Source organism: Mustela nivalis, assembly GCF_964662115.1.
Source record: "Mustela nivalis genome assembly, chromosome: 7".
Classification (NCBI taxonomy): Eukaryota; Metazoa; Chordata; class Mammalia; order Carnivora; family Mustelidae; genus Mustela; species Mustela nivalis.
The window spans coordinates 6424616-6440385 of record NC_139026.1 but is presented as its reverse complement, the minus strand read 5'-3'; the positions used below and the strand labels follow the sequence as shown (position 1 = coordinate 6440385).

Sequence of the window (15770 nt, the reverse complement as noted above, 5' to 3'; positions counted from 1 at the left end):
CCTTTTATTTATTTATTTATTCAAAGATTATTTACTTACTTATTAGAACAAGCGAGTGAGTGAGCAGAAAGTACAGAGAGAGAGGGAGAAGCAGACTCCCACTGAGCAGAGAGCCCAACGTGGGGCTCCATCCCAGATCTCTGGGATCATGACCTGAGCCGAAGGCAGATGCTTAACCCACTGAGCCACTCAGGCGCCCCCAGTGCTTGCTTTTTATTACAATAGCCTTTTCAAACTCAGCTTCATGAAGATATGACATCCAAAGGGAGATCGTGCAGTCTCACATCGAGACTTCAAACTACCACTTCGTAGTTCACGTGGCGTCGGACTCGTGTTGGGCGTGGCTGTATTTACTTCAGAAATGTGAACTTTCCGGGGTGCCCCTGCACGTTCCCTGGGTGCTTTGGGGTGCCTCGGCACACAGTTTGGGAACTATGGGGTGAGCCTGGTGTGGGAGGGACACTGTGGAACTGGGCCTGGCCAGGAACTGCAGGGTGGCTCTCAGGATCTGAGCAGTTCTGAGTCTCCTGCCACAGCTGCTTGGTTTGGCGGTTAGCAGATGAGTTAGAGGGGACCGGGCTCCTAGGCCGCAGCCAGGGGAGATTCTGTCTGTAAAATTTAGGGAGATTATCGTAGGGTGATAATGCCAGGAAAATTAAAAGAGCAACAGAAATCATTCTTTCAGTTTGCCTCCTAGAAATTATACTGTGGATGATTGTACCCCAGGATTTATATGTCTTATTAATACAAACCGCTAAACTCCAGCTCACACACACACATACACTGAGATGTCTTAGAACTGAGGTTTTTCTGCAGTATTAAGCTTACAAATATATTCTAACTTAATGATTTTCTAAATCATTCTTTGGGTTCCTTTTGCAAAACCGCCTAACGAGGCTTTGTTTTTGCTTTTCTTGCTGATATTTGAGATTTTCTGAGGGACCGGTTGTTTTTTATTGTTATTTTGTTTTTAAAAAGATTGTATTTATTCATTTGTGAGAGAGAGAGAGGGAGCATGAGCGGGGGGAGTGGGAGAGGGAGAAGCAGACTCCCCGCTGAGCAGGGAGCCTGATGCGGCACTCGATCCCAGGACCCCCGATCATGACCTGAGCCAAAGGTAGACACTTAACCGACTGAGCCACCCAGGCACCCCGGGACCAGTCGTTCTCAGTTTCCCCTGGAGTGGCACTGTGCTCCCTTGCTGATGAAGCAGCCCGGAGAAGCTTCTCTGACTTCAGACACCTTGGGATTGCCAGTGCCCCACGCCCAAACTCTTGGCCCATTCAGGCTCCTCCACTGCAGTTACAGGCTCAGATTCTGCAGCGCTTTGTTGAGGGTCAGGTGAAGGTCATGGGGTTCCTCTGCATTTGTTCTCCTGTATCTCGTCTCGAATATAGCAGTCAGCAAAGAGGAGGGAAGGTCATGAGTGCTGCTGGCCCCGCGATTAGAGACTCCGGAGAAGTGCTGTGATTGTGTTGGGGGATCTCTGTAGGGCAGTTGGGCCAGGCCATCCAGGCCATTTTCTCTCCGATTCAGGCAGCACGCTCCAGATGCACCCTCCACCGCCCCCATGAGAGTCTGTCATCTCGGTCTGTGCTCCCCGAGTAGCACTTCGGTGGTGCTATTTCTGACCCTGGCATTCAAGTCGTCTGAAGCCGTTACATTAGCTGAGGGCTGCTTAGAGCCCAGTAAAGGTCAGAACCATCAGACTGAACCAGACAGGGAGGCGCTGCCCTCTTTGTGGCGGCATGGGCGGAAGTGTGAAGGTTAAGTCCGTGAGCCTGTCCCAGTTGCCCCTCGGGGTTTCCTGAGCTCTGGGTCTTGTGCGGCTCCCTCCGCCCGTCCTTCTCGGCTCAGCTTCTCGTCCACATTAGCCCGCACTGAGTGGGCCTGTGGGTTGGAAATCGTGGTTTTTAGAGTAAAAATACCATCTCTCACTAAATGACGGAATTTCTGAAAACATGGCGGGACGCACGCCTGCAGCTCTTCCTGGAGGCCTGGAGTGATGAGACCCCGCAGGCGGGGGGCCTGGGAGACGAGGGCGCTGGCTTCGAAGGGCCCAGAAGAGCGGCTCTCGGAGTCTCGCCCAGTCTTCGCTCACAGGCTGGTGGTTTTCCCGTCAGGGGATCCTCTAGGCCTGGTGCCGCGGTCTCTTTAGGGGACTAGATAAAGCCCTTGCAAAGCCAGCTTTGGGGGGAAGGACAGCAGCCGTAGACACGCGTGCCTGCGTGGATCCTTGGTCAAGCCTGGGTGCTACCCCGTCATTCTAGTGTTTTCCAGCGTTGACAGGGACAAAAATAACAGTTCCTAGCTGCTTGCTATGTGCCTTTTCTCCACTCTTAATACTCAGAGGTTAAAGAGATGAAAAACCAGTCAAAGCAGAATACTCTTTTGCCTCAAAATATTCTTAAGGATAATTAAAATGTCGGATCAGGAAAAGTCCCAGGATCTGGTGGTTGGCAGGGGTGGGGGGGTTGCTGGCTTGGCCCTGCGAGGCCCTCACAGGGCTGAGGGTGGACACGCAGCTGCAGAGCCTCCATGACCTCTCCTCTGCGAACTTCCCCTCCTCACCTCTGCAGGCTGAACACCAGCAGGGCCAGAGGGAGATTGCACGAGGGTGAGGCCAACCGAGCAGGGCAGGGTGCAACAGGGGCTTCCCACGTGCCCTGAAACCTTGCCCCCAGCTCTTGCCAGTCACCAAGTCGAACTGGCTCCCCCAGAGCCACTTGCCCTGGTTTTGGTGGCGTTTACTTCCATGGAGGTGAGGGGCCTGGCACCCCTGCTCGTCGTTCCCCAGCCTGCCTCCACCACGGTGGTACTTTCCGATGGCCCCATGGTGGCTGCAGCTGGCATTCTGCCACCCTGGAATCACCCCTGGTCCTTGTTCTTCTGCAGAGCTACTTCCTTAGTAGAGCCCAGAGCCTGTGTGGCCCGGAGCGCAGCGCAGTCCCCGACTCACTGCGCTGGCTGTGTCACCCCCTGGGCCAGAAGTTTTTCATGGAGCGGAGCTGGTCGGTGAAGTCGGCTGCCAAGGAGAGCCTCTACTGTGCTCAGAGGAACCCAGGTGAGCATTTGGCAGCCATCGGGGATTGGAGAAAAGCCACGAGAGCCTCCAGGACTTCAGGGGGACCGTGCTCCAAACACACGGGGACGCAGGTGGTCTCAGTCTCGTTCTCAAAGCTCAGGGACGTCACAAACCTGGCTGGCCGCTGAGCTAGGTTTGCAGCTCGCCTCTCTCTGACATTCAGAGCCCGTGGCCCTTACCTCCATCACATTGTTCTGGGTTCTTTGGAGACCCAAAGGATGAGTGGAGCTGCTGTTCACTGGCCCCAGCCCCCCGGCCCCCCTGGAAAGCAGTCGTATACGGAGCAGTTCGAAAACAGTAGGCGACGGGCAGTCATCAAGTGCTCAGAGTGTTGGCGGGGACAGGCCCCCAGGCATGGAGATGCTGGCTTGCTGTCCCTGGTGTCTGACAGTGATTGGAGGCGACTTGTCCCACTCTCAGACTTGAGCGGCCAATGGCTTTCTGCTCCCTGCGTGCTCTCCCCTCTCTAAAGTGGGCGCGTGGGGAGAGTGGGGCGTGTTCTGCAGATAAATGTCCCGGGCGCGAGCTTCCACTATCTTTTTTTCAAAAATAATCACTTATGGCTTAAGTGTAACGATGGTGCGCAACACCAAAAAGAAAGGATAAAAGTTAAAGTCATCCTGAATCTCAGCTCCATCCCCACAGTCTGCGTTGTCTACACTGCAGACTTCCATAGGCTTTCTCACCTCGTGGGGGCTCCATTTCTAGGTCCTATTGCCCAGAATGTGTTCCCCATCCTTGTCAGGTGGCAGCCCCCACCCCTGCATGGGACAGGAGGGAAGGGGCCGCTGCCACCCTGCTTCGGGCCTGCCAGTTGGGAACTTGGCCGTGACAGCTGTTGCAAGCAATACGAGGCCACTTGTTTAATCAGCGCAGCCAGACCATCATTGGCCACAAAGTTCTGGAAAACAAGAGCATGTCATGTCAAGGCGGCGGCCACCACTTTGTTGTCCCCTGCTGACTGTCCACCTTCCCGTTTCTGTTTCCTGCTGAGGCTTGTTGCCCCAACCTTGAATGGAAGTCGAGCACTGCCAGGAGACACAGCACTGCCCTACCTCACGTCCCCCTACCTTCCAGCTATTGAATAGGGCGCTTTGGGGCTTTGCTGGAGAAGGGGGTTCAGTTCCCATTCAGACAGGAGAGCTGTTTCTGGGCTTCCTCTGCCCATCCTCTGTGTTCTCAGCAAAGCCAGAATGGCCTTATGAGAACACCCTCTGACCCTTTTGGCCTTTCTCCTCTTTTTCAGCGGACCCCATTGCCCAGGTCCACCAGGCGTTCTGCAGGAACCTGCTGGAGCGAGCTGTGGAGTCGCTGGTGAAGCCTCAGGCCAAGAAGAAGGCTGGAGACCAGGACGAAGAAAGCTGGTAATGCCCCCAGGACGGGCCCCTGCCTCGGGCATCCGCGAGGCCCACACTCCTGGCAGGAAACAAGCCCCAGTGTAGGGTCTGCGGGGCAGTCAAATGAGTCCTTGGTGTTTATTTCCCAAACCTGGCAGCCCCACAAGAGTCCCGTGGGAGCTCTGGCCTGACCTCTTTACCCTTTACCCCCAGACTGAGCGTGCGAGATTTGACGAGGTTGCTGTGCTTTTTGGGGTGGGGAGGGATGCCCTGTCAGAGACCTAGGAACGGAATGTGGGGCACCGAGCCGAAGGCAGACGTCTGGGGATGTGTGCCGAGCAATTTCTTATTCCTACAGAGCAGTGGGGCGCTGTCTTGTCTCCTCAGAGTAAGACCTGCAGAGAAGACAGGTGTCCAAGTCACTGTCCCGCAGAGCCCAGGCCCCAGCTGGAGTGTACCCGAGCGGGGAAGGGAGGCCAGTCCTGCCCCATGACCTCAACATCATCGATGACTAGTGGGAGGAAAGGACTTGGGAACTAGGCCTTCAGGGGAGGAGTCCGGTTTTGCTGGACAAGGAATGAAAGGGAATGGCTAGATCATCAGGAGCCGCCCAGGGACACGTGAGGAAGGCAGGCCTGTGGAGACTGGGAATGGCGTTGGGGGCGGGGCTCAGGGTGTGCCTGGTGCGATGCGGGAGAAGGGACCAGAACCAGAATGGTCACTGGGTCTTGGAACTGGAGCCTGGAAGCCAGGCATGAGGGAGGGCCGTCTGTCCATTCTGATGTACACTGGGACTGTTTCTTTTCTTTCTAGTGAATTTTCTAATGCTCTGGAGTACCTGAAATTACTTAATTCTTTTGTGGACTCCGTGGGGATTGTGACCCCACCCTTCTCCAGCAGCTCCGTGCTCAAGTCAGCCCTTGGTAAGCGTCCGCAGGTCAGCTCTGCAGGCCTCGTGTTGCCAGATTCCCTCCTTCCGGGGACCGTTGGTCCCAGGGGCTCTGGTGCAGCTACGAGTGTGTGCTGGAGAATCTTCTCTTTCTGAGGCGTGTGTCTGTGACTCGCACGTAGCCCCAGCTCATAGGTGCCCCCAGCTGGGTGGCATTGTGAGGACAGGAAGTCCTGATTCTGGAAGTGGGATGACGAGCAGTGGGATATCTTTCCTGGGCCCCGGCCGAGTGGGGCAGGAGCTTTCCCCAACACCCAGACTGAGCAGCAATGATCCAGACGCCAGGGCCTGGTGGTGGCTCACTCTTGGACGGCCAGGGGCCCCAAGGCTGCTTTTGGGTCTGACACACTCTGCTGTAGAGACTTTCATCTGGGCAGCTGCCCATTGGTCGAGCCGGTGCAGCCCACTGACTGAGCTGGCATCAGGACATTCTTTGCTTCTGTCCGTAGACTGCTGTCAGGATGATGGCGTGGCAGGTGTTTCTGATGCTGCTGGGGGAGGGGGCTGCCAGACTCTCTGCTGGCCATTCTCCCTGGGGAGGAAAGATTCCAGAAAAGCAACCGCCCCTGGTCCCTGACCCCTGACCCTGTGGACTGTCTTAAGTAAAGCACAGGCTCTTCCGCCTTTTATCTTACGCTCTGCTCCCCAACCCCCCACCCGACATGGCGAGACCACCGGCAGCAGAGAAAACTTGAGTCTATGAGAGGAAAAGACTAAAGATTCTAACAAGAGCCTTTTATTGCGAACATTTGGGAAGCCCCATTTTTCATGACTGTTGGAGGAGATTCAGGTTGTTTCCAACATTTTTCTTAAAAACTGTACTACATGGGGCGCCCAGGTGGCTCAGCCGGTTGAGCATCCAACTCCGGATTTTGGCTCAGGTCATGATTGCAGGGGCTGAGCTCGCTCCGCAGGCATCTGCGTCAGATTCACCCTCGCCCCTGCTCTCTGCTCGCGCACTTGCTCTCTCTCTGTCTCTCTCTCTCTTTCACTCTCAAATAAGTAAATCTGTCTAAAAAATTACACTACAGTGCACACCTTTGTTATTCTTTTTTTTTTTTTTTTTTTTTTTTTGCCCTCTATCTGGGGCCAGTTTTTTTGTGACAGGTTGCCCAGAATGGGATTACTACCTTATTAGGAGTGAACATCTTTAAGGCACTTGATACAGGTTGCCAGACATTTTCCAAAAGATAGTGCTGGCTCATGTCCCACCAGAACTGTATAAGGGGACAATCCAAAGGTCCCCAGCCCACGGCCAGAAGGTAACGGCTTGTGCTCACAGGAACTAGGTGCCAGCAGCCAGGCTGAGCGCCGTCGGTCTGTGGATGCTGGAGTCACGTTTGGTTCTCTTCCCTTCTAGGTCCAGATGTCATCTGTCGGTGGTGGACGTCTGCCATCACGGTGGCCATCAGCTGGCTCCAGGGAGACGACGCGGCTGTACGAACTCATTTTACTGAAGTAGAGCGTGTCCCCAAAGCCCTGGAAGTGACAGAGTGCGTAAGCCCCCTTGACCGGTTACTTGCTTCTGCCCGGGGCACTCCCCGAGGCCCGCGTGCCAGGCTCACTGCTCCGTGTCAGCGGGAGCGAGCAGGTCTGAGTGGTCATTTGAGTGGTCACCGGGGTGAACGGTCAGGCAGCTGGGGGACTGCGTGGTAGATGGGGAGAGAGAGCGAGAGGCGGGAGAGGGCGGCATGGAGAAACCTTGCTCGGCAAGCGCCCAGTCTGTGCCGTGTTGTCCCGGCGGCTGTCCGCGGACTCCCGGCGCCATCTGCCCCAGCCCCTGCGGAGCCACAGGCTGCAGGGAGAGCAGCGCGGCTGCTGGCGTCTTCGGAAGCTGCTGGTGAAGCCAGGCTGTGTGATGATGGCTCAGGGCTCGGGAGGGCTCAAGAATCCTCTCATGGGCTAGTGTGGTATCGTTTCCTTCAGCCGTCTCTTAGCCCTGCGTCAGCTCTGTCACTCAGAGGGCCCTGGGCCTGTAGCACGAGCATAACCAGAGAAGCTTTTGACCTTCCTGTTGGGGGACTCAGCGCCTGCCTCTTGGGGGGGGGCATTTGGCCCATAGTGACGCTCGACCCTGCCCACCGACACTCTGGCTGTTGCTGGCTCCGCGTCCCTAACATCTTCTGCAACTCCGGAGAAGTAGTAAATTGCTCCAAGACAGAAAAGCCCCATCAGGTCTGGTCCTCAGAGCCAGGGCTAAAACATTTCCTGTCAAGCAGACCAGGAACCAGGAGAGCAGGAAGGAGCCGAGAAAAGTAGGTCTAGGCAGGTTCTCTGAGGTAGGTCTGATACCCCCATTTCATTCAGGAAACCTGTTTTTTAAGCACCTGAGCAGTCTGCACCCGCCTGGCGCTCTGCCCTGCAGGTGTGCCCTCCCAGCCGGGGTGGCTGAGGACACGGCAGGTCCGCCGTCCGGGGGCCCCGCGTGTAAGCAGCAGAGCCCTGGCATCCGCTCAGACCCTCCGTAGACACTCCTCCCCCTGAATTCAGTCCCTCTGGGGTCCCTCTTCACTGATGATGATGTTCTGGGGCCCCTTTGCAGCCCCAGCCTCTCCAGCCTCAACCCGATCTGCTCTGTGAAAAGAAGCTACATGCCCCGAGAGAGCTGAACACCCTGTTCTGAGGGAATGGCCCCTCAGAGGGGAGCTGCATATAATAGAGTCCATACATCATGCCACCACAGGTGGCAGCAAATGGGGTTATGGCCACTTTACAGATGAGGAAACTGAGGCACAGATGGTTTGTCAGGTGCTCTTTAGTGGCGTTCCCAGTGGGTGAGCCTGGGTCTCCGATTCTTTTCGAGCCGACACACGCCCTGTTCCCAGGTCTCCCTCCCCTTTCCTGGTTCCATTGTTTATTGCGTAGATGCTTAACTGAGGGCCCTCTTGGTGGCAGTGCGTTCTAGGCTCTGAGAGGCAGCAGGGAACAAGAGAACCAGTTGCGGCCACAAGCAGGCAATAGTGGCCAGGCCTGCACGGCCACTTCTGAGGGCAGTTGGCGCGACTGCCTTCACCAGGCCAGTCGTGGCTTCTGGGAAGCGGCCAGCATGTCTCTTCACCCAGAGGGGTTTTGGGCCAGAGGGAGGAAGGCCCGCCTCCCGCAGGTTGGTGTTAGGGTGACCAGAGGTGACCCCGTGGGCAGTCAGAGGAGGCTGGGAGAGGGCAGGACAGGAGGAGACAGCCCAGGGGCCACAGAGGATGGACTAAGTCTCAGGAGACAAGTTGGTAGAAGGGGCGCTCCCCTGCATCCACGTCAGCAGAGGCACAGAAGTAGGAAAGGAAAAGGAAAAAGCGGTGGGCCCCGGGTGCTGCCTGGAGCAGTCGGAAGCAGGTGGGGCCCGGAGCATGGCTTGGCTGAGCAGGACCTGCCCTCTCTCTGCTCCCTGTTTCCTTTCCACTGTCATGCTGGCCCCTAGATATTCTCCCGTCCATCAGAGACTCAGGGCCTTTGCACGTGTTGCTTCTCTGCCTGGAATCCTCTCTAGAAACCCACACAGCTCACTCCTATGTTTCCTCGGGTCTCTGCTAAAATGCCCCTTTCCCAGAGAGGACATCCTTGACCACCCCCCCTCATAGGATGCTACCTTCTTCCTCTGCTTGGCTTTCCTTCCTGGCACATCTGCCGCCTGTGCTTGCCTCTTCCGTGGTCAGTGCATGTTCTCTCTGACTCGTCTAGAAAGTGAGCACCCGCAGGCAGGTGCTCGGCTTGCTCATGGCTGCGTCGCCAGGCCTGGGGCTCTGCCGCCCCATCCCTAATGGAGGAGATGCTGTGGGGCGGGGGGGAAGCTCCTCCACCCCCATTCAGGGCCGGCATTTCGGATCTGGAGCCATTGTGGCAGCACAGGCCCCGCCTCCTGGTGCCCCGGTGATGCCCACTGACCTCCCGCCCCTCCCCTTCCTTTCCGTGCCCAGGAGCCCTCTGGTGAAGGCCGTCTTGCACACCTGCAGAGCCATGCACACCTCACTCTCTGGGAAGGCAGATGGGTCTCAGAGTGCCTTCTGCCACTGCGAGCGGGCCAGCGGCCACCTCTGGAGCAGCCTCAACGTGAGCGGGGCCACCGGTGACCTCCCCCTCAACCACGTGAGTGGGGGTTTGTCTGGCCCCTCAGGGAGGTGGGCGGCTGTGGCGGGGAGGGACGCACTGGCCCACCGAGTTCACGCGGCCCGTGGGGCCATCCAAAAGCCAAACCGGGCCAGCAGGTGCTTGTCCCACAGGCATCGCCTCTGGGCCCAGTCAGGGTCCCTTGTCAGCCTTCAGGGAAGCGTGTCTCCGCCTGCGCTTCAGCTGGGTTCCCTGAGTCCCAGACCCTGCCGGCCAGGGCTCTGCGCTTCCCCTGGGCAGCTGGCGCAGGGGGCCCAGGTCGGCCTTCGAGGGGCTGCCCACCCGTGCCTGCACACAGCCCCGACCCGCCGACCGCCCCGGGCACCTCCGCGGCCCCACGTACACTTCCGAGCGGGCAGCTGCGGTGCATTGTAGTTGCATTGCATGTTCCGGCCGTACCCGTGCAATGTTTCCACAGTGCATCCCAGAGGCCTGCATGGCCCTCGGGACGCTGCCTGCCTGTGCCCCCTCCCAGGGCCCCTGCTGTCCCTGCGGGATTGCCCGTCCCACCGGAGGGGCGGGGAGGGGAAGGGAGGGGGGCCCCACAATGAGAAGTGAAGCGTCGTCTGCTCCCTCAGAAGCCTGGTTTCCACTGCACAAAGGGAGGGATGAGCTGTGGCCTGGAGCGTTCGGCTCTGAGACCCTCACTGAGGCTTGGCCCCCAGCGGCCGGCCGGTGGCCTCCGGTACTGAGGCGAGCCCAGGCAGCGTGCCGGCCCTGCAGGACGGGCAGGGTGCTGAGAGGGCCCAAGAGCAGAGCCCACGGGGAAGCCACCGCTCACTTTGTGCCCCTCCTCCATGGTCTCCGGTGGAGTTCGTCGTCGTGAGAGAAGCAGATGGTCTCAGCTGGGTTTGGGGAACAGGAGAGAGGCTGTGGCGCCTTCGGGGCTGGGGTGCCTCGGTGGTAGTTCTCTGGGAGAATGGGCCGAGGAGGAGATGCCGTGGAGCCTGGCATCTCTCAAAGGACAGAATCCAGCCCCAGGCTGCGCCCCGTCCGCAGGTGCTCCCCCTGACGCTCGCGCCTTAGAAATGTCAGGTTCTGTTTGAAGAGGAAGGCTTCCTCCATGTCCCCGGCGGCTGTTGGCAGCCAGAAAACACTGTGGCAAAGGGTCAGGACACAGAGCAGGCGCAAGGCAGGATCCAGGGTGGGTCCAGTGCCCTGGCGAAGGGGCGAGAAGGGGAACATCCTGGGGGTGTCCGTCTGAACCGGAGGACCGCGTGTGACCCTGCTCAGAAAGGACTGGGCTGTCTCCTCACTGTCACTGCTCTCTTGTGCTGATGGGAGCCAGGCAGGTGGCCCAGCCTCGTGGGTGTCGTGCAGACGACAGTACATGAGGCCCCACTTGTGCGGGGTCCGTGCACCAGCGGCTGGCGTTGACAGTGCCTCCCAAGGCCGGGCACGGGACGAACACACACACACACACACACACAGTGCTCTCATACAACACAAACAGCCTTCGGTGCCCACTTCGCGGATGAGGAGACTGAGGCTGGGAGGTTCAGTCGTGTGCTAGTCGGTGGCAAAACCACAGTAGGTTTAGGTTTGTGGGTCTAAACCCCGGCGTTCAGCTGCTCCGTGGTTCTGCCTTCTCGCACGCCTGTGTCCCCAGCCCCAGGGACCACCTGGGCTGAGCCTTGGCTGCCTTGATGGGGGCCTCTCCTCTCCTTCCTCCATCTCCTGGCCATCCTTCCGTTCCAGGGGCCAGGGCCATGGCGCCTTCTGGGGGTTTCAGTGGCCAGGCCGCCTGCAGGGGGCTCCTGTGGTGTGGGAGGAACCTGTGCCTCCCTTCCTGCCCCTGCCACGTGTGTCCCTGACACACAAGCTAGCCCCTGCTCGGGCCTCCCTTCCCCACCTGCGGCCACAGAGAGGACCCGATGCCGGGAGCGCGAGCTCCCCCTTGAGCCGCTCTCTTGTTCCCTGTGGCGTGTCTTCCAGGCCGCTGCCCCGCTGGGACCCTCCACTCCTCTGGGCGCTACTCAGTGTGGGGCTGAGGAGCCGCCTGATCCACACGGGGCTCGCTGTCCCCTCAGCAGGCCCGTCACCTGTCTCCTCCCTCGGGGCTCACTCCACAGGTGGTCCAGCTGCTGACCTGTGACCTGCTGCTGTCGCTGAGGACGGCTCTCTGGCAGAAGCAGGCGGGAGCCAGCCAGGCCCTGGGCGAGACATACCACGCGTCGGGGACTGAACTGGCCGGTTTCCAGCGGGACCTGGGCAGCCTGCGCCGGCTGGCTCATGGCTTCCGCCCAGCCTACCGCAAGGTGAGGCCAGGGTGCCCGGCGGGGGCGGGCGGGGGGGGGGGCCTGGAACCCGGTGGGGCGCCAGGGTGGGGTTGCGGAGTTGGTCAACTCTGAGGTCTGCCGGCTCACCTGTCAAGCGCCAGACCTGGGGCCGGGGACCCCCTGCTCCTGCCTGTGTTAGGTGAGTCCCTGCTGGGCACCCGGCCCTCGGGCATGGCGGTGAGCGGCCCGGTGGTCGCGGGCGGAGGCCGGCTCAGAGCGCCTCTCACCCACCCAGTGCGAGCACGGGAGGACCCCCTGGCCCTGGGATGGCTGGGGGACACGGAGAGGGCTCTACTCTGGTTTTTCTCACTGGGGTCAGAGTGACCGAATCTCCCTAGAACTTCATTTAATTGATTTTCGGAGCCCCTGGGGGCTTTGGTTCTGCTGCCTGACTGCACGGAAGATCCCTTGCTGACGGCCGCGGGATCTGAGGAGGCTCCGAGGGCAGTCGTATTAATTGGGCTTATTGGACCCAAATAACTTTCTTGTTTTATTTTTATTGCTAATTAGAGTAATGTACTCAACATATTTTTGCCTGAATTACTTTCTAAAAACTCAAGTTTGAGAAGGCCAGAAGTGCCCGTGAGGGGGGAAGGGCACGAAAAAGCCAGGCTGCCTTCCCCTGGGCCCTCACGGGTCACACTGTGACTCCTCCTGCATGCGGTGAGCCAGGATGGCCAGTGGACAAAACCCATTGATCACCGGTGACCCACCCTCCAGCGGGGAAAAGAGGACGTGTGCCCCCAGCGCTCGGGGCCCCTTGGTCTGCTCGGGGCCGGGCCGCCATCGACGGCCCCGTCGTGGAGCGCCACTTCCATCCTGCCCCCACGCTGCTGACACTCCTTAGTGGTCCCCCTTCCCTGTGGCCTCCCGTGGCCTTCCTGGGTGGCACTCAAGACCCTCCCCACGATGGAGATACAGAGTATAAAGGAGCCTTGAGATCCCAAGAAATTATAGGCCTAGGCCTTGCCTCCCATTCCCCAGTGACTCGAATTTACAGAAGAGCAGCACTTCGTGGCCTCTATTTTTGAAGAAACTGAGGGAAATGGGACCCAGCCCGCTGGCTGCCGCTGCCTCGCCTCAGCCTGATCTCGGGCGGGAGGCAGCCCCCCCCAACCCCCGCAGGACTCGAGGCTGCACCCAGGCGCCTCAGCTTCCAGCCCGGGGCGTGTCTGTGCGCTCTTCGTCTCCAGGAGAGGGGAGCAGTCCTTTGCCTCCTTCTGGGCCCAGTCTCACGCTGTCCCCCGCCAGCCGGCCTGCACCCTGCTCCCCACTCCTGCTGCTGCTCCCAGTGGCCTGCTGGGCCTGGAGGTCAGAGGACAGAGGTGGCTTCCACGGGGAGAGCAGCGAAGGGCCATGGTGGGGTGGCTGCTGAGATGGCGGGAGACGCGTCCGCTGGGGCTGGAACAGGCATGTCCCCCGCCCCTTCCCAGGTGTTCCTGCATGAAGCCACCGTGCGCCTGATGGCGGGAGCCAGCCCCACCCGCACGCACCAGCTGCTGGAGCACAGTCTGCGCCGGCGCACGGCCCAGAGCACCAAGCATGGTGAGTCGGCGGCGGGCACCCCAGCGCTGGGCCGGGGAGGAGCCCGGAGCGCTGTAGGGCTGCTGTGCCTCAGGAGCAGGGAGAGGGGGGCGGGGGCCCAGGAGGCACACCTGAGGGGTACATCTCAGCCCCACCGCCGAACTCTAGGCGGGGTGCTAGCCGAGTGCCCTGCGGGTCATTGTGAACCAGGGAGGGCACCAGAACGCACCCCATTGCGGGGCGGGGGGCAGGGGAGTCTGAGGTTCAGTAAATGAGCCCCAGCAAGCCCTCGGAACAGCCCCTGTGTGCTGGCAGCCTCCCAGTGAGGGCTTCCTCCTCGTGTCTCGTTCCCACAGGAGAGGCGGACGCCTGGCCCGGCCAGCGAGAGCGGGCCACCGCCATCCTGCTGGCCTGCCGCCACCTTCCCCTGTCCTTCCTGTCCTCTCCGGGCCAGCGGGCGGTGCTGCTGGCCGAGGCGGCCCGCACCCTGGAGAAGGCGGGTGACCGGCGCTCGTGCAACGACTGCCAGCAAATGATTGTCAAGTTGGGGGGCGGCACAGCTATTGCCGCCTCCTGACCCCCGGCCTCGCCCACGGCAGCCCCCCTGCCCCCTCGCCCTCCTCCCTCTGTCTCCGGGGTCTCTCTCCCTGCCCTCCTTCTAGCTGTCTCTCTCCCTGCTCCCTCTGGGAACTGTGGGGTGAGCCTGGTCTCCTGAGCTGTCGCCTGCCGAGGCATTGGACCACCTCAACCTGGTAGGCCCCTTGGGCCGAGCCCCCGAATCTGCTGCGGAGAGAGGCCCGTGGTCCAGGAGTCCATGGGTCTGGGAGAGGAAAGCCTGGGGAGCTCCCTGACCTGAAAGCAGCGGGGGGGGGGGGCTCCGGTGTGCTCGGCCTTCGCCTCCGGCCCTCCGCCCGCCCCAGCTCGGCTCTCCCTGAACATCCCCCTTTCCTGCTGCTTGTTTTTTATCAGGCTTTCCCCGTGGGGGACATAGGTCTCTGGGCACCAGAGCACTTCGCCCTTGGCACTGGGCCCAGCTCGCCCCCTTCCTCCTTTTTATACAGATGTTTTTATATCCGCGTGCTGGGGTTTGCCGAGACTCGGGGCTGAGCTGCTGCGGCATCTTGATTTCTCTCCTTGAGTCTGTGTCCCCTCCCCTGTGCCTGACAAAGCCAGTTCGTTGTTCTCTCTTCATTACACAGGACAGCCAGGGAAGGAGGGAGCCCGGCCCTGGGGAGGCAAGTGGGAGGCAGGGGGCAGGCTTGGGGTTGCATGAAATAATGTCGGCATTATTTTTTAATTTTTTAAAAAATAAATGGTATCTTATTTAATTGTCCTGTTCCTTCCCGCTCCCCCACCCCCTGGGACGCCAGCCCAAGTTCAGAGTAGGCCCAGGGGGCTGGAAGAGATGAAGCTACTCATCGGGCCTGAGGACCGGGGCCTCCAGTGTGGGCTCTCAACTCCCGCCCTCCCCAGCTCCTACCTCCACTGTCTATTTTTATCCCTGACTCTTGACCTGAAAATAAGCCGGGGTTGCAGGGACCAGCCCCCAGCCCCTCCCCATCCCTTTCTGGGGAGGACACTAGGACTCATGCCCCCTGCCTTGACAGGGGCCCTTGGGAGGGAAAAGTGCTCCCTTTTCTGGATGCGCCTGGCTTGGTGCCTCCCCTGAGGCCGTTTCTACCAGGACCCAAGGACTGCCTGAGACCCCAGAGTCCGCTGCAAAGCCGAGAGGGGCTGCCATCCCTCGCTCCCTGCCTGTGCCGGGGGGTCCAGCTGGGGTGCACACAGCAGGGCTCCCCCTGACTCCAAGTGCAGGCTGGAACGGCTCAGCTTGGAACCTACCCCCTTTCTGTCTCTGCTGCCCACACACACTCTGATTTGTGGCCCCTGCCCCCCCCCCCGTCCCGACCCCCAGGTGAGCCAGCCCTTGTGTCATGTGTATATACTGTGCCTTTTCTCATTATTGTTTAGGGGTGGGAGGGGGTGTTTTTTTTTTCACAGAAAAGGGGATACACCTGTGGTTTCCTTGATACGAAGTCATTCACTGTGTCCTGGATGTAGGTTATTCAATAAACACAGATTGGTACCACCCAGCAGGAGGTGTGTGAGGGTCTGTCGTGTGACCGCCGTGATGACCAGCCGGGCGACTGCGTGGCTTGGCTTCTGGTGGGTCAGGGGCTGAGGACAGCCTCTCCCTCTCTGCTGAGAGGCTCCTGGAAGGTTCCAGACGGGAGGACCTTCCTCGCCCCCCCACACACACCAGCCCCTTCCTTCTGATGCCCACTGCCTGGTACATGCTCCCGGGGCTGGGACAGCCTGGGTGTATACAAGGGCGGCTGGAGGTACCGCTGGAGGCAGAGGTCCCTGTGGCCAGGACGCGGCCGGCTGCTCACAGCAGCAGTGGTTTTGGAATTGGGGTGCTAAGCCCGTATGTGTCCACCCCTCGAGGATACATCTCTCCCCTTCTGGGGGTGCTGCTGTTTGCTTTCCCCTTC

At 59.8% G+C, this 15770-nt stretch overlaps 1 protein-coding gene across 1 annotated transcript in view; it reads left to right on the top strand.

Moving 5' to 3' along the window:
* Positions 1–15368, top strand: part of SREBF2 (sterol regulatory element binding transcription factor 2) — a 58914-nt gene extending 43546 nt beyond the window's left edge. The window contains exons 12-19 of the mRNA XM_082739947.1: positions 2896–3064; positions 4332–4449; positions 5236–5345; positions 6732–6864; positions 9283–9451; positions 11545–11730; positions 13185–13296; positions 13632–15368. Of these exons, the coding sequence (XP_082596073.1) occupies positions 2896–3064; positions 4332–4449; positions 5236–5345; positions 6732–6864; positions 9283–9451; positions 11545–11730; positions 13185–13296; positions 13632–13852 (1218 nt within the window). The 3' untranslated portion in view covers positions 13853–15368. The remainder of the gene's footprint in view (positions 1–2895; positions 3065–4331; positions 4450–5235; positions 5346–6731; positions 6865–9282; positions 9452–11544; positions 11731–13184; positions 13297–13631) is intronic.
* Positions 15369–15770: the final 402 nt, after the last annotated feature.